At 37.9% G+C, this 18,364-nt stretch overlaps 1 protein-coding gene across 5 annotated transcripts in view; it reads right to left on the bottom strand.

Annotated features, from left to right (window-relative positions):
* LOC131079730 (uncharacterized) overlaps positions 1-18,364 on the bottom strand; it is a 72,989-nt gene that overhangs the window by 14,280 nt on the left and 40,345 nt on the right. For 2 of the 5 annotated variants that reach the window (XM_058017763.2, XM_058017764.2), the window contains exons 3-7: positions 4,793-4,934; positions 4,446-4,593; positions 4,113-4,188; positions 3,346-3,457; positions 3,077-3,163 (exon numbers count right to left, since the gene is read on the bottom strand). In XM_058017763.2, coding sequence (XP_057873746.2) covers positions 3,077-3,163; positions 3,346-3,457; positions 4,113-4,188; positions 4,446-4,593; positions 4,793-4,934 — 565 coding nt within the window. Of the gene's footprint in view, positions 1-3,071; positions 3,164-3,345; positions 3,458-4,112; positions 4,189-4,445; positions 4,594-4,792; positions 4,935-5,803; positions 5,874-18,364 lie in introns of all 5 variants that reach the window. The other 3 variants (XM_058017765.2, XM_058017766.2, XM_058017768.2) reach the window with 3 other exon arrangements.

Raw genomic sequence — 18,364 nt, 5'->3', positions numbered from 1 at the left:
TTTTGATGTGTCGTCTGAAGCTGGAGTCAACACTGAATAACCCCCATGCATCTAGGTGCCCTAACTAAAGATAGCACGACTACTAGATTGACTTACTATAAATAATAAGTCCCTCAACTAAGTCCACACACTGACTGCAAAGACCCTAGAACTGAACCCAAGACCAAACTGAAGATGTGGAACTGCTACTAAGACTCTCTAGCCAAACATGTTAGCCTACAAGAGTCCAAATAATAGGTTAACCCATCAACAACTGATACTGACTAGAGTGGGGACATTACATAATTTTATCACTATATTGCTTTTTGATCAACAGTTGAATGGCCCTTCTCTCTTTTGCAAGGTTCACCAACTCATGCTTAACATTGGTAAAACCATCTTCACGAATTACAATACCTCTCGGCATACCCTTTCCAAGTAGCATCCTATAAAGATCACATGGCAATTGCATCAACAAATACTTTTTGGGGCATCAATTTTTTAGCCCATCTTTTAATTGGAAGCCTACATCTCAATCCCATCTTTGTGACAAATATGCCTCATTTTTCATCATTGCCCTCAAATGCATTTTAGTGTATCCCTTAGAAATACAAACATTGTAGTCAATAAACCAACAATTTTCTAAAGGTAATAAGTTTGGACTTCAGTTTCGGATCTCTGACTAATTATGTATCAACAAGTGTTACCACCATGCTTCAGCATACGATTTATTGCAATAAAACAATTTCTCAATGCATTTTTACATGTTAGAGTTTGTTTTCTAGCCCCTTCTCAAGAAAATATTGCACTACGTAATTCAACCAACCTTAAGTTGTAAGAGATGCTCATACTTTGCAATTTTTCTTCCAACCCATCCCCCAGTCCTAGAAACTTGGTGGAACATAGATTCAAACAAGTCTCATATTTGAAGCATGACCAATTTCGCTTAGAACTAAATCTGTTAGCTCCCATGTGCGGATTGGGTATTTTAGATTTGTCTCAAATTCATTATAATTTGCAGTTAACAATATGATATAATAATAGATTATATTATTATTACCTAGACACATGAGAAGTTGGAACAGTTATCTTGAAGATCAACTTGACATTTCATGTTGATAAATATGTACTTTGTATTAGATTTTTAGGTGAATGAGAATTAGGTTTCACTTTTCCATTTCCAAATTCACAGTCCATTTACTGGCCTGACATCCACAACTATTACAGGTCAATCATAAAACTTAAATAATGGCATCAAACCAAACCAGATCTAAAAAGAAGCTTGAATACAACTCATAGTTTCTCAGATTCGGACATGGCACAAAAACTACACAAGTTCAAAAAAAGACTATATAAAAATAAGTGACAAAAAACATGAATTTTTGAAAATTTTGGCCTAGACTAGGCAAGTCTTGAAATGAGTCTGTGGGCTTGCATTTAGCCCTGTTCAAGCTGGGATTCACAAAGGCTTGCCAGGTAAATGGCAAATCTGGTAACTATGATACAACTAGATTTCATGTAAGCTGCCTATAGAAACAATAAAATACAGTGTTCCACGGGCGTTGGGGATGGGGGGACGCGTTTCCAGGACGGGGGGACCAAGGGCCTAAAATTGGGGACGGCGGCAGGGGGGGTGGCGGGGTGGTGGTGCTGATATAGTTATACATATACATATAGTACTTGAAAAACTAGTTTTGAAAAGATGTACGACAGTATTACTGTTACAGTATAAGAATTACATTTCAAATGAGACTATAGGAAATTTGGAATACTAAATCTAAATACCAAGATTTCTAAGTTGTGTTGTTATATGGAGCCTAATTAGACTCGGAGGTTAGATTTTCACTAATTCTATCGGCGTGGTTTCCCCCTATATTTTTCAACGGGGGTTTGGGGGCAGCGCCCCTTGCGCGTTCCCTGTCGCGATACAGGGCGGGGTTGAGGGGCAGCGCCCCGCGAGGCAAAAAATACTTTTATTATCTTCTAAAGGCGTTGGGTGTTATTTTTCTACTGGTCCATGTCCAATTAGAGTTACCCCTTAACCCTCAAAAAACTTAAAAAGTCACTTTTTTTTAAATTTTAATTTTAAACATTGCATATACGTGGGGGAGATAGGAGACATCTGGGCGTCTCCCCATCCCTGGAGAGACGTTTGCACGTCTCTCAAAGGACGGGGAGATGCCCAAACGTCTCCCAAGGAGACATGGAGGCGTATCCATGTCTCTCTGGGAGACGCCAAGACGTCTCCCAAGGAGACGTCTCCACGTCTCCCTGGGAGGCGCGGAGACATCTCCGCGTCTCGGCGGCCCTTAGGTGGCGGTGGCGGCACGGTGGGGGACGTCGCGTCCCCATCCCCCGTCCCCGAGACGTTTCTGACGGGGGGACGCGCCCAAAAAGGGGGGGGAAGCGTCCCCGTGGAACACTGATAAAATACGTTCATGCTGAAAACAAATGGTAGTTCCTATCCATGAACTGCAATTTATGTTTAATGAAAATGGCCTAGAGGCTAGTATTAGCTAGCATGCAGTTTCCCAAGAAGCGGCATGAGCCCAAACTCTAACATCCAAGTAGTTGTGCGATGCAAAATGCATGCACGGACAAAGTAATCAGAACAATAATGGAATGGCACACAAAATCATAAACTCTGGAATTCTGATGGTAGAAAAGTAAAACAAACTAATATTGGAATGTACTGTAATTCATCGCAGACTCTTTAAAAAATAAATACTAATAGACTCGTTTGCATCTAGAACAAACAGTAACTCGGAAAGCACATAAGCAAATTATCAATTACTGCACAAGTAAATTGTCAAGTAGTGCACTAGCAAACAATCAAGTACTCAATCTGCAGACAAGCAACCCATTCAACTCTGTACTGAAAAGACGGTTGGCATATATTTTACAGTTATTTACAGTAATTTACATCCCTGTTAATAAAGCCTAAAAGTAAAAATATGTGATACTAGAAAGATGCAGAGAAGTCAATAAAGATTTGGGCTTCTAAGGATCCAATTATGTGGAAAAGCTACCAGACACAAAAACCGAAACTACAATGTCTACTTTCCAAGATCTTGATGAAGCGAATATCTTACCTTACCAAGTTCTTGATGTAACCACTGTCTCACAACTGTGGTTTGTTGGACAAGCCTTTCCAAAGATGTGTAGCTAGGAAGATTGGCATGTGCTGCCATAATCAAAAGCAACATATCAGAAGAGATACATGAACATACTTCTGTTTTTCCATGGGTGGTTCAATAACTTATCCAAAATAAAGCCACAAGAGAAAGTGATATTACATCTTACATCCTCAACATGAGAGATTAAGAATAGAAACTTAGTAACTAAAGCCAAAATAAGTAAACTAACCCAAGATTGCTCGATTCAGTGAATCAGCAACATTTTGGCGATATTCCATGCTTAAGAGATGAAACATGGGTGACTTCTCAGGCTCCTCATAAGCTAGAAGTGCCATGCAATCCTGCAAAACTAGGACAAATACGCTAGCTAAGAAGTAAGCAACAACTACTTGTGCTCTAAAGTATGAGCTAGTTAAACAATTTCAACAGTACCACTATGATGTAGGTCTGTTAATATATGAAATATCATCAAAGAAATTTTTCATCCCTTGTTTCTTAAATCAAAACTCTTCTATGCCAAAAAATCCAAGCAACTACATGTGAATGCACTGAGATGTTTTATTATTTATTTCTGCCTCTGGTAATGCCTCCCACACATCATCACTCAACAATCATGGTGGTTCCATAAAATGGCGTTGTTAAGTGCCTTTGCAGCCTCTTGATCCAACTTGTGAGGCCTCTAGAAGCATTAAGCAGGCAGGGCAAACTAAAGAACAAAGAAATAATAACCAACCTAATGCTATAAAATTCATAACCAACCTAAATCGTATGTTCAATTGTCTGACATTGTTTATATGTAAAATTCATAACCCTGCTTTTAAATCTTTTTAAAGAAACCCTAATTTTTTAAATTTCCCTGTTTTTGATAGTAACAAACAGATATAGCTGATGCCCATGAGCATATTTTAATGTGACTAGTACAGCACAATAAATGGTTTTTTGCACTTACTGCTAGGGATTAAACACAGTTATGAATGAAATGAAACAAATACTTACTTCTAATTTCCCAACATATTTATCCTGCTTTCCAAATGGTGTCAATTCAGCCTGAGCAAACTCCAACGCATCTGAGCTGTTATTGAAATAAACAAAATTGCTTATATTCTCAGATGGTAGGTTCATTCACATTCAGTACCCCACTGATGTATCAAAGTAGTCTAGATATGGGAAGGAAAGATTGCTATAATCAGTTAGGGCAAAAGTTGATTTTAATTATTATATGGATACTTATTTTTCTAGCTAGTAAAATAAATGTTACCCTGTATCTTGACTCTTGTTATGGTTCAGAAAAATCTAAATTGAAGTGTATTCAAAACACATTTCACATACCACTTTCTCATGCGGACAAACTCAACATAATGAAGACTCAAAAGATCAAAATGTAAGTCCTTATTGTTCTCGAGCAGATCAGGTGCAAGCTGGTTTGTAAGTTCTATGGCCTTCAAAGCATTTCCATCCAAAGCAAAATTGTAAATTGCTGAAATAGAACAGAAGGAATCATCAAAATAAATCAAAGAACTATTAGACTCAATTAACTAAAATGGAAATCCAAACACATCACAAATAATTGTTTTACATTTTGCCACCAATGCTTGCAGAAATCAGTATAAAACTATACAAAGTTCTATAATTAACAGCAGAGTATGGGAATTTCACAACCTATCAGTAACACTTACGTTTTCTCCTGTCAATGTCAAAGGGGCAGTTGGCTGGCTGTTTCATCCCAGTGCAAGAGATGAATGTTTCTGCAGTCTCTTTGAAACAATTGTGCATCAGGTAAGTGAGCACAATATTACGTACGTCATTGTCATTGACATTCTGTCCATTAATAATTATTAGATACATCAAAAAGAGAATCATCCAACCCTTGAAAGCCAATGTGATAAATAGACAAAATGACCACTACCCAAAACACTCCAAGAAACAGACAGAAAAGATACTTAACTTATCCATCATAACAATGAACTGGGTAACAAATCATTTTATATAATTTGACAGCTCAAACAACTGTATGCGTGAGTTTTCCACGGTCCATGAAGTTAGCTGAGAGTGCTTTGGATTCAAGACTGTCTTTTTGCATCATGCGTTGAATCAAAAAGCACTCTCTACCAACTCAAACAACTGCCAGATGCTAGCAAGACAAAAGGACACTCTATAGCCCAGATAAGTTAAAGAATCGTTAGTACTTTATAATTGGACAGTCTAGTCCAGCATCTCTTTTAAGTTATAAAAGAAATATACAGCCTTCCAATCAAAAAAATTGTGGGTGTGGTAAGGATGTAATTTGGTTATGAGTTGATCAAACTGAGTGTTGTTAATACATAAAACTTACACCAGACTAGACTGACTACCTGAAGAAATCCTTGTCACCATAGATAAAAGTTTACATATTAATTCCTGTCTGAAGAAATCCTTGTCACAATACATAAAAGTTTACATATTAATTCCAAGAAAATAAGGAATTCCTTCCCATAATAATCATGAGTGACAGAGAAAATTTTCAGTTATTATACAGATTTGTTATACTTTATAACACAGTTTATCAGAGATCACATCCACAGGAGAACATTACCCGAATTAAGATGCAGTATCTAGCATATTCCTAATTAATAGATAGCAATAGCATTGGTCAGTCAAGACAGGAGCTAAGCTAAGTGGCAGTGGCAAACAGTTTGTTAGAGACTTACTGCTCATGAAAGAAGGTTGTTGGTTGAGGCCCAAGGACTGACAACAAACTCCTCAGCACATACCACCTTGCTGGAGGCATATATAGATAAAGTAAAGAGAAGTTCCTGAGATGATTCTTTGACATCTTAGTTTTAGAAACGATACATGCTTTCAAGAAACGCAAGTTGGAAGTTTCTTCATGTCTATGTATCTTACTTATCCATAAGAAAGGCCATACAATTTTGCTAAAGCTTACCTAGCTAGACCATTCTTTAGATCTTAGTGTAGTTGTTTATCACTCAAAACTGAAAATCTATTCATTCTCAAATCTGCTAAGAAGTCATCGTTACATGAAGAGTGATTGCCAATGTAAATGCTTCTACAGATAGATGTCTTTCAATAGCCTTTGATTTTCCTTCCTTCTTTTTGCTTTATCCTCATTCATTTTCCCTTTGTTGGATAATGGATAATATGTATTTAGAAACTTAAATGTGCATGTTATGCAAGCAACTTGTGCATTTTAGGTTCCTCCTAATAGCTCAGCATCAAAAATCTAATCCATATTTTAAACTTATAAGAACTTATAGCTACATGAAGAAACTGATTGTAAATGCAAACTCTTGTACTTGCATATTCCTTTAATAATCTATTTTTTAAACTTATAAAAACTTATACTTACATGAAGAAACTGATTGTAAATGCAAACTCTTGTACTCATAGATTCCTTTATATAGCCTTTGAATTTTGATTTTATCTTTTTGCTTTACAGATACCTTTAGATAGCCTTTGAATTTTGCTTTTATCTTTTTTATTTATCCTAATCCTATTTGCATTTTAGATACATCCTGATATCTACCTTTTGTTATAGTCAGTTATGTAGATGAGAATGCACCCAATATGTATCTTTGTTACATTGACATTTGTAATAAAAGAGCAAATGGTGGGTAAAAATTGTTGTGTTTACCAATAAGTAATGAAACTAAAAATACAGAATAACCATACATCCACCTATACAGTATATAGAATTCTAATGGAGAATATGAATTATATGACAAGTTCTATACAAATTTGTAAAAATGAATGCAAAAGTGATGATAATTGATAGAACCAGTACTGAAACAATATAATACACATTTATGGTTATGCAAGTTACATCTAAGCAAACAAGGAAGAACTAGTACTGAAACAAGAACAACTTTCCTAAACATCTGGGTGTTATCAAGTATTTGCATCACGTGCAAGGCTGGTGCTGAATGGATTCAACTGTGTCCCATTGAGTAGCATCAACTCTGTATGTTTTTATGATCACAATTACAATAGTATGTGGAGAGTTAATGCTTTACCCAGACCATCAAGCTGCCTCATAAATTATTTGCATTAGCACTCCAGGTACAGATGGTTTCAGGTCTGTGGGTCCTGCATCTTTGGGACACCTTCACTGCAGCATGTTACTTACATCCAACCCCTTCATTTGTGATCCACATTGCCAGTGACATGTATCTTGTTCACTATCAAATATTTGAAAGTGCTCCTTAGCTGACTCTATTCTTCTAAGCAATTTTAATGTCCATACTTTAAACCACTAAAAATGAACTTGTGCACTAGTACACTGTGATCCTAAGTTGCCGGTTCTAGTTCAGATCCCGGTTCAAGTTCATGGATTTGGTTTGTGGATTGAGCAAAAAAAAAAATGGGGTTCATTTTGGGTCCATATATATCAAAAACATATAAAAAATTAAAAATTAAAAATCATAAATACTTCAACCTAAAAAAAAGGATAACCACATAACATACATTTAATAAACAAAAGAACTAAAATAATTGCATACCTTCATATGTGGCTAATATTTAATAAGCAAAAACAACTGTTCAAAATCCATAACTTCATAGTCCAAAAAAATCTCTAAAGAGGTTTAAATAACATAGGCTCAAAACTTCCTCATTTGCATGCACATACTCATCAGCAAGCATTGAACAGAGAAGTGGAAGGAGAAGCTTTGGGGATAATGGCACTGCCTTATCACATTTTTCTAGACAGCGTAGCATGGTCTGTACACAGCAAGCCATTGCAGAACGTGAATCAATAAAGGATGCCCTACAGCTTTGTCATTTTTGCAAAGAGGACTATATGCAAACAAGAAGAAAAGAGTTAATTTTTCTTCGGAGACACAACCCAAGATGCTTCTGGAAAGAATTGCAACAAAAAAACAACTAAAGAGAAGAACATCACAGATTTGCAATGGTTAGAATATGCAAAACAGTTGTATGAGAGAATCTAAGATAAAGACATCCCTCCAGTAATTAATTCATGGGCTAAACTCTTGTCTACAAAAGACATCAAAGAACGAACTAAAAAGTTTGCAGTTGTTAAAAAGTTATGTCCCCTACCAAGATTTTTTTAAAAAAACTTGCAATTTTCATAAATCAAGCTTGACAGGCATTTCGTCAAACAACTTGTGACAGCTGGTCTAAGTTTGTTTTACCACTAGTATGCAAGGATATTTTTAAATAATCAACAGAGCATCGAATTTCAAATATTCATAATCATACCAACTTATTTCAAACAAAAATCATGGCATTGGCATAAAATTATCACCAAGGCATTATTTTAGAATTTTGCATATTCATGTTACAAAATGATATTCCCAAAAAATTTACAACAAGATATCATCAAATAATTCTCAATAAGCTTATTACAAAATGCTGACCTGGACCATTGACAATTCAAAACTACGATAAAAATGGTTCCTCGCTGTCCCTCAAGCTGTACAGCTGCACAAGGAAAGGTATGGCGCCTCCTAAAAGGGTAGGCAGCTTAAGTAAGTGGCTGCTCCTATTTGTTGGCTGCGCTGACTTGGATAATCACTCAAAGGCTGCACCTAGGGAGATTTTATTGACCAATGACTGCAGTGATGAAGTTTGGCTATTCCATTTACCTCCAAAATATGCCACATCATCCTTGTTAGGCCCAGACACTTGTACAGAACTCCTTAAAGTGCAAGGATTAGCATAGGAAATGACTTAAGAGGTTAAGCAAGCTTCTAAAGGTATAAATGATACTTTTTATGAAATGTTTGACTTTATTGATACCACTATGGCTATGTATGCACTTTCATAAGCTTTAAGCCTCCAACTAAAAGCTTCAACCTCTTGTCAATAAACTTGGAATGTGTAAGGCAGATTAATGGATGTGGCATCTAGCATGAGGAGTCCCACAAACTTCTATGGCTCCTTTTTTACTTACAAAGGCTATGATAGAATTTATTCATGAGATGAATAGCAAAACAATTGAAAAGTTTTATTAAATTACCTGCAATCTTTCACCTCTAATACAGACAAACTGACAAATTTATTTTTGCAAACAAAACTTCAATAAATTTGTAGATGACATACAGAAAACTAACAACAAACAAATCCCTTATTTCTCCGATTAAATGCACCTGTGAATCCTGCATGAATCCACCAAGGTTGACTGAAATTGGTTTTCGTCAAATCAACCAAAGAAGAACCCAAGGGTTTTTGTCTTAAGAGTTTATTAAACCGAAAGTACAAGTTCTCAAAGCTCTCCAAGAAAATAACAAGTCAAGAATAATTTACTTTTAGGCTCTCCACTCCTTTTTATCCATCTTTGAGAGAACTATTTTATTTTCTTTTATTTAATTCCATTTTCCCACTCAAAAAGTGACCCACTTTAAAATTTTCCATTGGCATAAAATAGAATCACTTTATGAAAATAACAAAGGCTCAGCTTCAATTGATTAATATAAATAATCCCAAGAAGCTTAGGACTATTTAAAATTTTATTAAACAATTATTCCCTAAACAAGCCCAAAATTAGCCTACGGGAATTAAATAAGCTAAAAAAGGACACTTCTAGATACTTAGTGGAAGTGGACATTACATAAAGCACAAGAAATAGATGGCTTACAAGTAAAATACATATAATACATACATATTTGATGGGGTCATTCAAAATGGGTTTCCAACAAATTGGACAACTAGAGTCGTCATCCCCTTGCTCAAAAGTGGCAATATCAACAACACTTCAAACTGCTGCAAAATAATGATCAATCATCTCTTTGGAAAACTTTTTGGGAGCATGATAGAACGAATAATGATCAATCGTCTCTTTGGAAAACTTTTTGGGAGCATGATAGAACGAATAATGATCAATCGTCTCTTTGGAAAACTTTTTGGGAGCATGATAGAACGATGAACTAGTATCTAGGGAGAGGAGGGAAAGAGGCAAAAAGGCAAGCAAGCTTTAGGCCAAAGCACTCTACCATTGATCACTACAATGCACTCAAACACTTGATTTGAGACAGTTTGGGATAAACAGAGAGGAGAGGTCTTCTACTACTTTGCTGACTTCATGTAATGCCCCATCTTTGAATAGGATTTAATTGTAAGTAATAATATTATAAAATTAAAATACAAAAGAAGAAAAATAAATTTAATATTAAAATATAAACGAATAAAATTAAAATATAATTAAATTTTAATTAAGTTTAATGAATGGTCAAAAGGGTCATGGTTAAAATAATTTCAGGTTTTTGAGAGGGTCGTGTAATGCAACTCAGATATCAGAAGTATTTGTGCATTCTAAATCAAGCATAGGTCTGCTCTGCTTTGCCCATTGGCGAATTTAGGGGTTTGCCCAGCATTTTATACCTACAATTAGCAAATTTTGAGGGCTCCTTTTTATTTGATCACTATTGCAATTTTTAAAAATTGTCAACCCATTCCAACATTTCTAGCAGCATTTACAACTTTCTGATCAGCTTTTCAACTTTTTTACAAATTTGACGACAATTTTGCAATTTCAAGATTGGCAGATTTCCAGGCCCATTCAACAATTTGTAAGGATGTTTAGCAGACCTAGACAGCAATTCAACAGTTTTACCTTGCATTGGTGGGATTTGAAGGGTTTCATGTAATGCAGGTCGGAAATCAGACTTGGGCTTGCATCCTATGGCAGGATTTTACCTCAGCCATGCATTGTGAAGTGGAACTAACTGAATGGTGGAAACCGAATGTTGGGGTTCACTCCACAGTGCAACGGCAAGTTGCAACCCACTATTGATAGTGGGTCTATGGTTTGAATCTCAGCCAAGATTGTCAATCCGTACACAAACAGCCTGGTGTAGGATCAATGCCAGATGAAGATGGATGAAGGACATAGCACAATCAAGAAACATACAATACGCTGGCCCTGCAGCACCTGCCCCACACAAGTCGATGCACTCCCCTGTACGCTGCATTTGCTGACGCAGCTTGGTGTTAATGCCAACATTGCCAAGTGGTGGCCTGCTTTGCTGTCAAGGTAGGAGGTGCTGATGCCTCAACATGCTATGGAGGATGGATGGAGGTATAAACAAGGTGAGTATCAAAGAGGAGAAAAGGGAGATAAGGGGAGCAAAGGTATAAGATGAGCAAAGAGGAGAGGAGGGATAAAGGCAAGGAGCAGAAGGGAGCTGAGGAGTAAGACGAGCGGAGAGGAGAGGAGAGATAAGGCGAGGAGTAGAAGGGAGTGGAGGGAAAAAGGCAAGCAGAGAGGAGAGGAGGGATAAGGGGATCAAAGAGATGAGGAGTGGAAAAGAACAAGACAAAAAGAGGTGTTAATGCCTCAAAAAATCAAATGTACTCGGGGATGGGGTCTTGTTGTGAGGTAATCACGCATCACCCCATTGCAATTGGGGACCCCCACTCTTTTTCTGCTTTCCAGGATAGTGTTTGAGTCCTTAGCTATTAGCCTTTGCATTAGAGCGATATAGGTGGTCAAGAAGCCAGGAGTCGGGTGGATAGCCTTGTGTGAGTGAATGAGTGAGTTTGTTAGCCTTCAGTAACATCTAGATCACATGAGAAGTAAAGCCCATCATGAGTTCAACCAAGGAGTGAAGAAAGATTGCTAGTAAGGGCCACTTCAAGTGCCTCTCTTGAGGAGTGAAATTCACTTCAAACGCCCCTAGTTGAGAGCAAAATTGTTCCTAGAACGTACCATGAGCCTAGTTTCAACAAGCTTGAATGAAATGGAATGAAGGAGAATGAGCAAACACTAAGTGTCGAATTTCAATTAACTTCATGAGTCTCTCTCTCAGAATGAAAATTCATCCTAAGACCTCATGTTGAGCATGCTATGACCTAGTGAAGTTGGGAAAATGAGTGTAAGTGAGCATAAAGGGTTAGAATGTTGATAGGAGCGAATTTCCCTTTTAGGCCTTCATGAGGTAAATTTGACATGTTTTTGTGAATGAAAGTTTGAAAACCTAAGGATTGAATCAATGAAACAATGAAGTGATTCAAGGAAAAGTTTGTTTGAAATCAACTTGATGTTTAAGCATAGAGGAGCGAACTTCATGTTTGGGCATAGAAGAGCGAAGCGAACTTCATGTTTGGGCATAGAGGAGCAAACTTCATGTTTGGGCATAGAGGAGCGAACTTCATGTTTGGGCATAGGAGAGTGAAATTCATGTGCAAAGGTAGTGGAGCGAATTTTACTTCATGAATTCCCAAGTGAGAGCGAATTTCTTTCATATGCCTAAGGAAAATGTGAAAGTATTTACCTTGAGCCGATCCGATTTTGAGCTGAAAGCAAACTTCATGTTTAAGCCCATAGGAGCGAACTTCATCTTCAAGGGGAGGGGAGAGAGCTTCACCTTCAAGCACACAAGAGCGAACTTCGTAAATTGAGAGAGGGGAGCGAACTTCATAAATTCAGTTAGATGAGCGAATTTGTCTCATTTGCCCAAAGTAACATGCAAAACTCCTAATAGATTATTTCCTTAAGCTGATTTGATGTCTTAACGTGCTTAGGATAGAACAATTTTGGATTTGAGATGATGAAGGGTAAGTTATAGGGTTACTTCATGTGCTCACCTTGTGGAGCGAACTTCATGTGTTCCACTCCCAGAGCGAAATTCTTCTATAGGCCTTCCCTTAGGTTAGTTGACATGTTTTCATCAATGAACGGTTAAAAGCAAGTTCAAAGATCACTTCATGAGCAGCAAGGTAAGAGCGAACTTATGTACATCAAAGTGAGAGCGAACTTCAAGTGCCCCTTCCTTAGAGCGACCTCAGCTTCAAGTGCTTCTTCATGAAGGCGAATTCTCTCTAAATGCTCTTATTAAACCTGCAAACCACATAAAATCACATAATTATATCAAATTAGGAGGTTATATAGAAGGTATATATCATGTGTGTTTGATGCTCATTTGTTTGTTTTGCAGGAGATGAAGAAAGAAATCAAGGGGATCACTTTGGAGGAGGATTCAAACAAGTCTCTCAAAAATCAAATTTCAACATCACGATTAAGATACAAGGAAGATATCCTCAAGGGAACTTCATAGACAAGCACAAGAAGGTGATTACACAAGAAGCATTCACTAACACAAAGACATGATCCACAACACCAACAACATGAAAGGAGTCACAGAGAAGGAATTCCAAAGAAGAGAAGCAGTTGTGCCATCAAAAATTTGTTCCAAGGCAATATCAATACTCCAAAACTAAGAGGAAGACAAGATCTATACCTTGCACCTCCATGATTGAAGCCCTCAAGAGGATAGTTTCAGAAGAGTTAATCAAAGTTAGAAGATCGTCATCATCACTGCTGAAGTTGGATAATGTTGAGTATCAAGAAATATTCCTTCATGATGATCAATCAAGCCTACAAGTGCAAGTTAAAGGTGGACTCCTAGTCATCATCCCAGTCACCACTCGCCAATCAGAGAAGTTCCACATCAGCATGTCCAGATGCAATGTACCTAACTCGCCGGAGATGGCACAAACTTCAAGGCACCTACCCTTATCATCTATTGGTCATGACAAAGTGTGTAATTATTTCAATGGCCCAAATTGAGTTTGTTGTAACAAACCCTAATTGGGGTTTTCATTGTAAAATCTTGGCCATTGATCTCGAATTGATATGAGCCATTGAATTGTATTGAGAGCACTATAAAAGGTTCAAACTCTTCATTTGTAAAGGTTAATAGTTAATAGATAGTTAGGAGAATAATATAGAATAGAAGTTAGAGTAGGAGAAGACAAAGATTGTTGCCAAACCTTGTTGTAAAGAGCAATTGATTTCATTGAAATTATGGTGAATTTGATTTGTTACTTCAACAACTTGCACAGTCTTTACTTCTCGATTCACTTTCATGTTGATTAGATTGAATGGGGGAAATTGTTGAGTGCATTTATGTGGAATCTGTTTAGTCCATACCACTAGCCTCTTGCTGATTGTGAGTGTGCCTTGTGTGGTCGACTAGAATGATATGAGTTTAACTTCAAATTGTTATGCGTCCATTGTTTATGCATTAACTTGAATGGTGATCAATGTTTGATGGTAATGATTTGAATATCTTTCAATTGCACCTTAGAAGATTGCACTGAGCTTGTGTCAAACTGTTCAAGTTGATGGTGAGACCCCGCCCAGTAGGATTCCATATAATCATTCATCCATCTTCTTACATTCTAGGTCTTAGAATAGACTCTCAACCCTTTATCTTTTTCCTTTTTTGTCAACTCAAGCTAGTTTAGGACAAAAAGCATCACAAGATTGCAACATCAGATCATCAAGTTCCAGCGATTCAAGCATTCAACAATTCAATGAAAGTCCCCTTGTGATACCAGCAATCACATCAACCAACTGTGCTTATCCAAGGGTCCAGACCTAACATACAAGAACCTTGGAGTTGTCTCAAGTGATCCTTAAGCCAATCTTCAACATTTGAGTACCTGTGTTCAAGAGAGGATAAGATACTTTTGGGTATTTATTTTGTGTTTGCATGTGCATGAAAAACACATCAACAGGTCCCCCATTGTGACCCCACTAGCTCTAAGCTCTAGTCAAAAGCGAACCACTACAAACTTTCACTGATCAAAAAAAAAATGTATTGAATGGCAAAAGTATGACTTCGCCATGTAATGTATGTCAAAAAAAACCATGGCATCATGTATTGTTTTGTGGAACCTTCATGTACTCATGTAATGCTTTTTCAGAATTTTCACCTTGTTATGTAAGAAATAAGATTTTTCATGCCTTCATGCACAATTTCGGGTTTTCAAACCTCCCATGTATGATTTCAGAAATTTGGTGTGCTCATGTACAAACTCAGATTTTGCATCTCCTTATGCATAAATTCAGAATTTTAAAGTGGTCATACATAAAAATCAAAATTTGCAAGACTCCTGTATAAAATTGAACCTTGAAATACTCAAATAATGAATCTTGAATGTTTAACTTAATCATTTCTTCGATTGTTTTTGAAAATTTTGATCCAAACACTTAAACTTTGAATTTCCCCATGCACTAAATAGTGAACTTTATCCTTGCCTTGTAAACATTGCAACTTAGCCCTCATCATACCCTCATGCAAAAACTCATAGTTTCATCATTGCCATGTGCAAAATCGGAGTTTTGAGGCTCTCATGTAATGTTTCGAGTGTATTGCATGTTTGCGTAAGATTTAGGGATTTCACCCTTGTCACATAAAATTGAAGGATTTTGAAGTGCTCATGTAAGAAAGGGGAACTTTCACATGATCATGCATAAAAGTGAAACTTTCACCACCTCATGTATAAAAGTGAAACTTTCAAGGGCTCACGCATCAATTCATCACTTCACACACTTAGACACTTGCACCCTAAACAATCTTTGCAATACCAAATCAAGGATACAAAGGTCAAATGCATTATTTGGGCTTACAACAATTAAAGCAAGACATCTTACCTAACCTTTCAAAACTTTTACTTAATCCTGGACTCATTCTTGAACCTGTCAAGACAAAACCTTCTCATCCTAAGGCTAAAGACTACAAAACGCTGCAAGACTACAAAACGCTGCAAGACTAACACTTCAACAAAACACTAACCTACCGAGCGAAAAGAGGGGGTCCCCATTTGCAATGGGGTGATGTGTGATAACGTCACAACAAGAGTTAATTAGTTAAGTAGCCTTAGATTAATGAATTTACGTCAACCATCCTAAGTAGTGTTGGTGTCTGTTTTATCATCTACCAAACATTAGGATAGGATACCCGAAGGTATTCTATCCTCTCCTGAAAAATCACTACTGATTCCAAGGTCTATGTGTGCAAACAAGCGACTTTAGGGGAATAGCTTCTTGGGTAGTGAATGCTGAAATTTTCAAGGGGGACTTACGTTTGACAAGTATTTTGAACTGCTGGACTTAGATGGATTTAGCAATTTAGGCTCTTCTTTTTTTGGGGGGGATTTTATGGGATTTAGACTTTCAAAAGAAAGGGAAAAAGAGATAGGGTTCAAGAAGGCTAATCTAATCCTACGAATTCTGGAGACGGTATCAACTGGGTGCTTTCAAGAAACCAAACCTTGCTTCGCCACACTAGGGACAACTACACAAGGCCGATGCAATCTTCAATGGGTTGTGCTTATGATCGAGATGTTGGGATGCACAGGGGATGGGCTCAGACTAACTTTGCACGATAGAATGGAAATCATCCATTTACCAAAAGTATGAGCGGAAATACACCATCAATTGATACTTATCAAATCCTTCATTCAAATTAACAACAATGAAAGCAAATCTAAATTAATTTTAACTAAGTGTTGAGGCAATTGAAACCATGCAAATCATTCAAATAATAGAGATTACAAAGCAACGCACATGCAATATATTATCTGGAAATGACCTTAAGCAACAATACATCAAAAACCTCACACTCTCCAAATGAGAGGAGGCAACCTTATATAGTTTCTTAACAACAAATGAATGGCCGAGATCAAACAATGATCAACGGCCAAGATTGAAAATCCTAAACCCTAATTAGGGTTTCCTGAAATACTATTAGTTCAAGCAAACGAAAGAGTGACAAGTGGCGTAGCTACTAATTTTACTGAGGTGAGTGGCCACTTTCCTCTTTCAGAGATTCAACATATCTGGACACCACGAGCTTGACCTCCTCCATGGTGACACTTGGAAAACCACCAATCTGGAAGTCAATGAGATCCACATCGTTGGCGCATGTGGCAAGGATGCCTTCCCACTCCACTACTTGGGTGAGGAAGTTGTCATCGATGGAGAGGAAGTTTGCAATCTTCAAAAGATCGCCTTTGTTAATCATCCCTGAATCTCGGAAGAAGCTTGTCTGAATCCTAACTCTCAAGTTCTCTGCTTGTAAATGCTTCTCCCTTAGGCTTTCCTTCTACCAGATCTCTGACGCCACACGGAATACCTTGCCCAGGATCTCTCTAACCCTTGCCTCTGTCTCAAAACACTTGGTCTCGGATTTCTTCAAAACCTCAATCCGAGTGACCAGAGCATAGTACCACGTGCCGAAGTCGTACCTGTCTCCTGTCTGTATGATGCCTGCATCCACTAAGCTCTTCTTTGACATGCCTCAGATAACCTTTAGGTGAGGGAGTATTTCATTCTGAGTTTCATCCACTTTCTCCCGATTGGATGACAAATCCTAGATACGATCAATCAACAAAGAAGTTGCCTCATGTGCTAATACTAAGTTTTCTACTAGGGTGTCAGCACGTATCACAGCGTCTGAAATCCACTCCTTTTCTTGAGTGTATGATCCCTTCATCTCATCATAGTCCTTCATTGATCCCTGCTGAAGAGGCTGTGGTGGAGTAGCTGGGACTTCATGGTTGAGCGGGCTGGTAAGATGGAGAACATACTTCCTCCACTGCTGATTCTCTTCTTCCACTTTCTTCCTCTTTTCTTTCTCATGAGCCAACCTCGTCCTTAGAACATTACAGGAGTCATCAAAATATTGGATCTCCTGGTCTTGGGTAGGCTTACCCATCTCTATGGTGGTAATCTTGTAGTCATCTGCGATGACATTGTCCCTAGTCTTCCCTTCTTTGGGCACTGCTATCTGGACTGTCCTGAATCCGACACTGTCTCTCTGAATCAGGGAGAACATCCTAGCTGGTTTGGGCGGTTTAGCTACAGTGGGTTCATTCACCTTCTCCAGGAATGTTGCGGTAACCTCCTTGGTTGAGTGGACATCCTTGGGAACCTTGGCCTTTATCCTTGCTCTCAGCCAATCAAGAATGGTTGATTGTTCTACAATGTTTTGATCAAACTCATCGTCTACTTCTCCTGGGTTCGCTGGTATGCCATCCAAGAAGATTGTAGGGGCTTCATCCTGCCCCCTATCTGGAATTCGGAAGACCTTCTCCACCACTTCCTCAACTGGCTGGGAAAGCACTCTTACTTCATCATCACTCACATAGATGTTCATCTCTTGTTCCCCAATTGTACTCTGATCAGGCGCAATGGAAGCAGCACTTAGGATGGAGTGACTTTCATTGGATTCTCTTCTCTCAACTACAGCCCTTTTCCCTGTGCACTTTGTGGAGCTTCCACCCAACACCTTTCTCTTTCGAGATCCAACACTTTCTGGATTCCGAGCATCACCGGCGGAGGTACAAGGATGGACGGACAGAGTATCATCTACTCCCATTAATTCATAAGTTAGAACCACACCTTTGGCCTTCGACTGTTTTGTCTTTTCAGACGCCCACCACCTTGAGGACTCAACCACTAACCTCATGAGGTCCGCTAGATCTGATTTTTCTCCCTCTGT

This window comes from Cryptomeria japonica, chromosome 1 (genome assembly GCF_030272615.1).
Source record: "Cryptomeria japonica chromosome 1, Sugi_1.0, whole genome shotgun sequence".
Lineage (NCBI taxonomy): Eukaryota > Viridiplantae > Streptophyta > Pinopsida > Cupressales > Cupressaceae > Cryptomeria > Cryptomeria japonica.
This window is presented reverse-complemented; position numbering and strand designations above follow the sequence as displayed.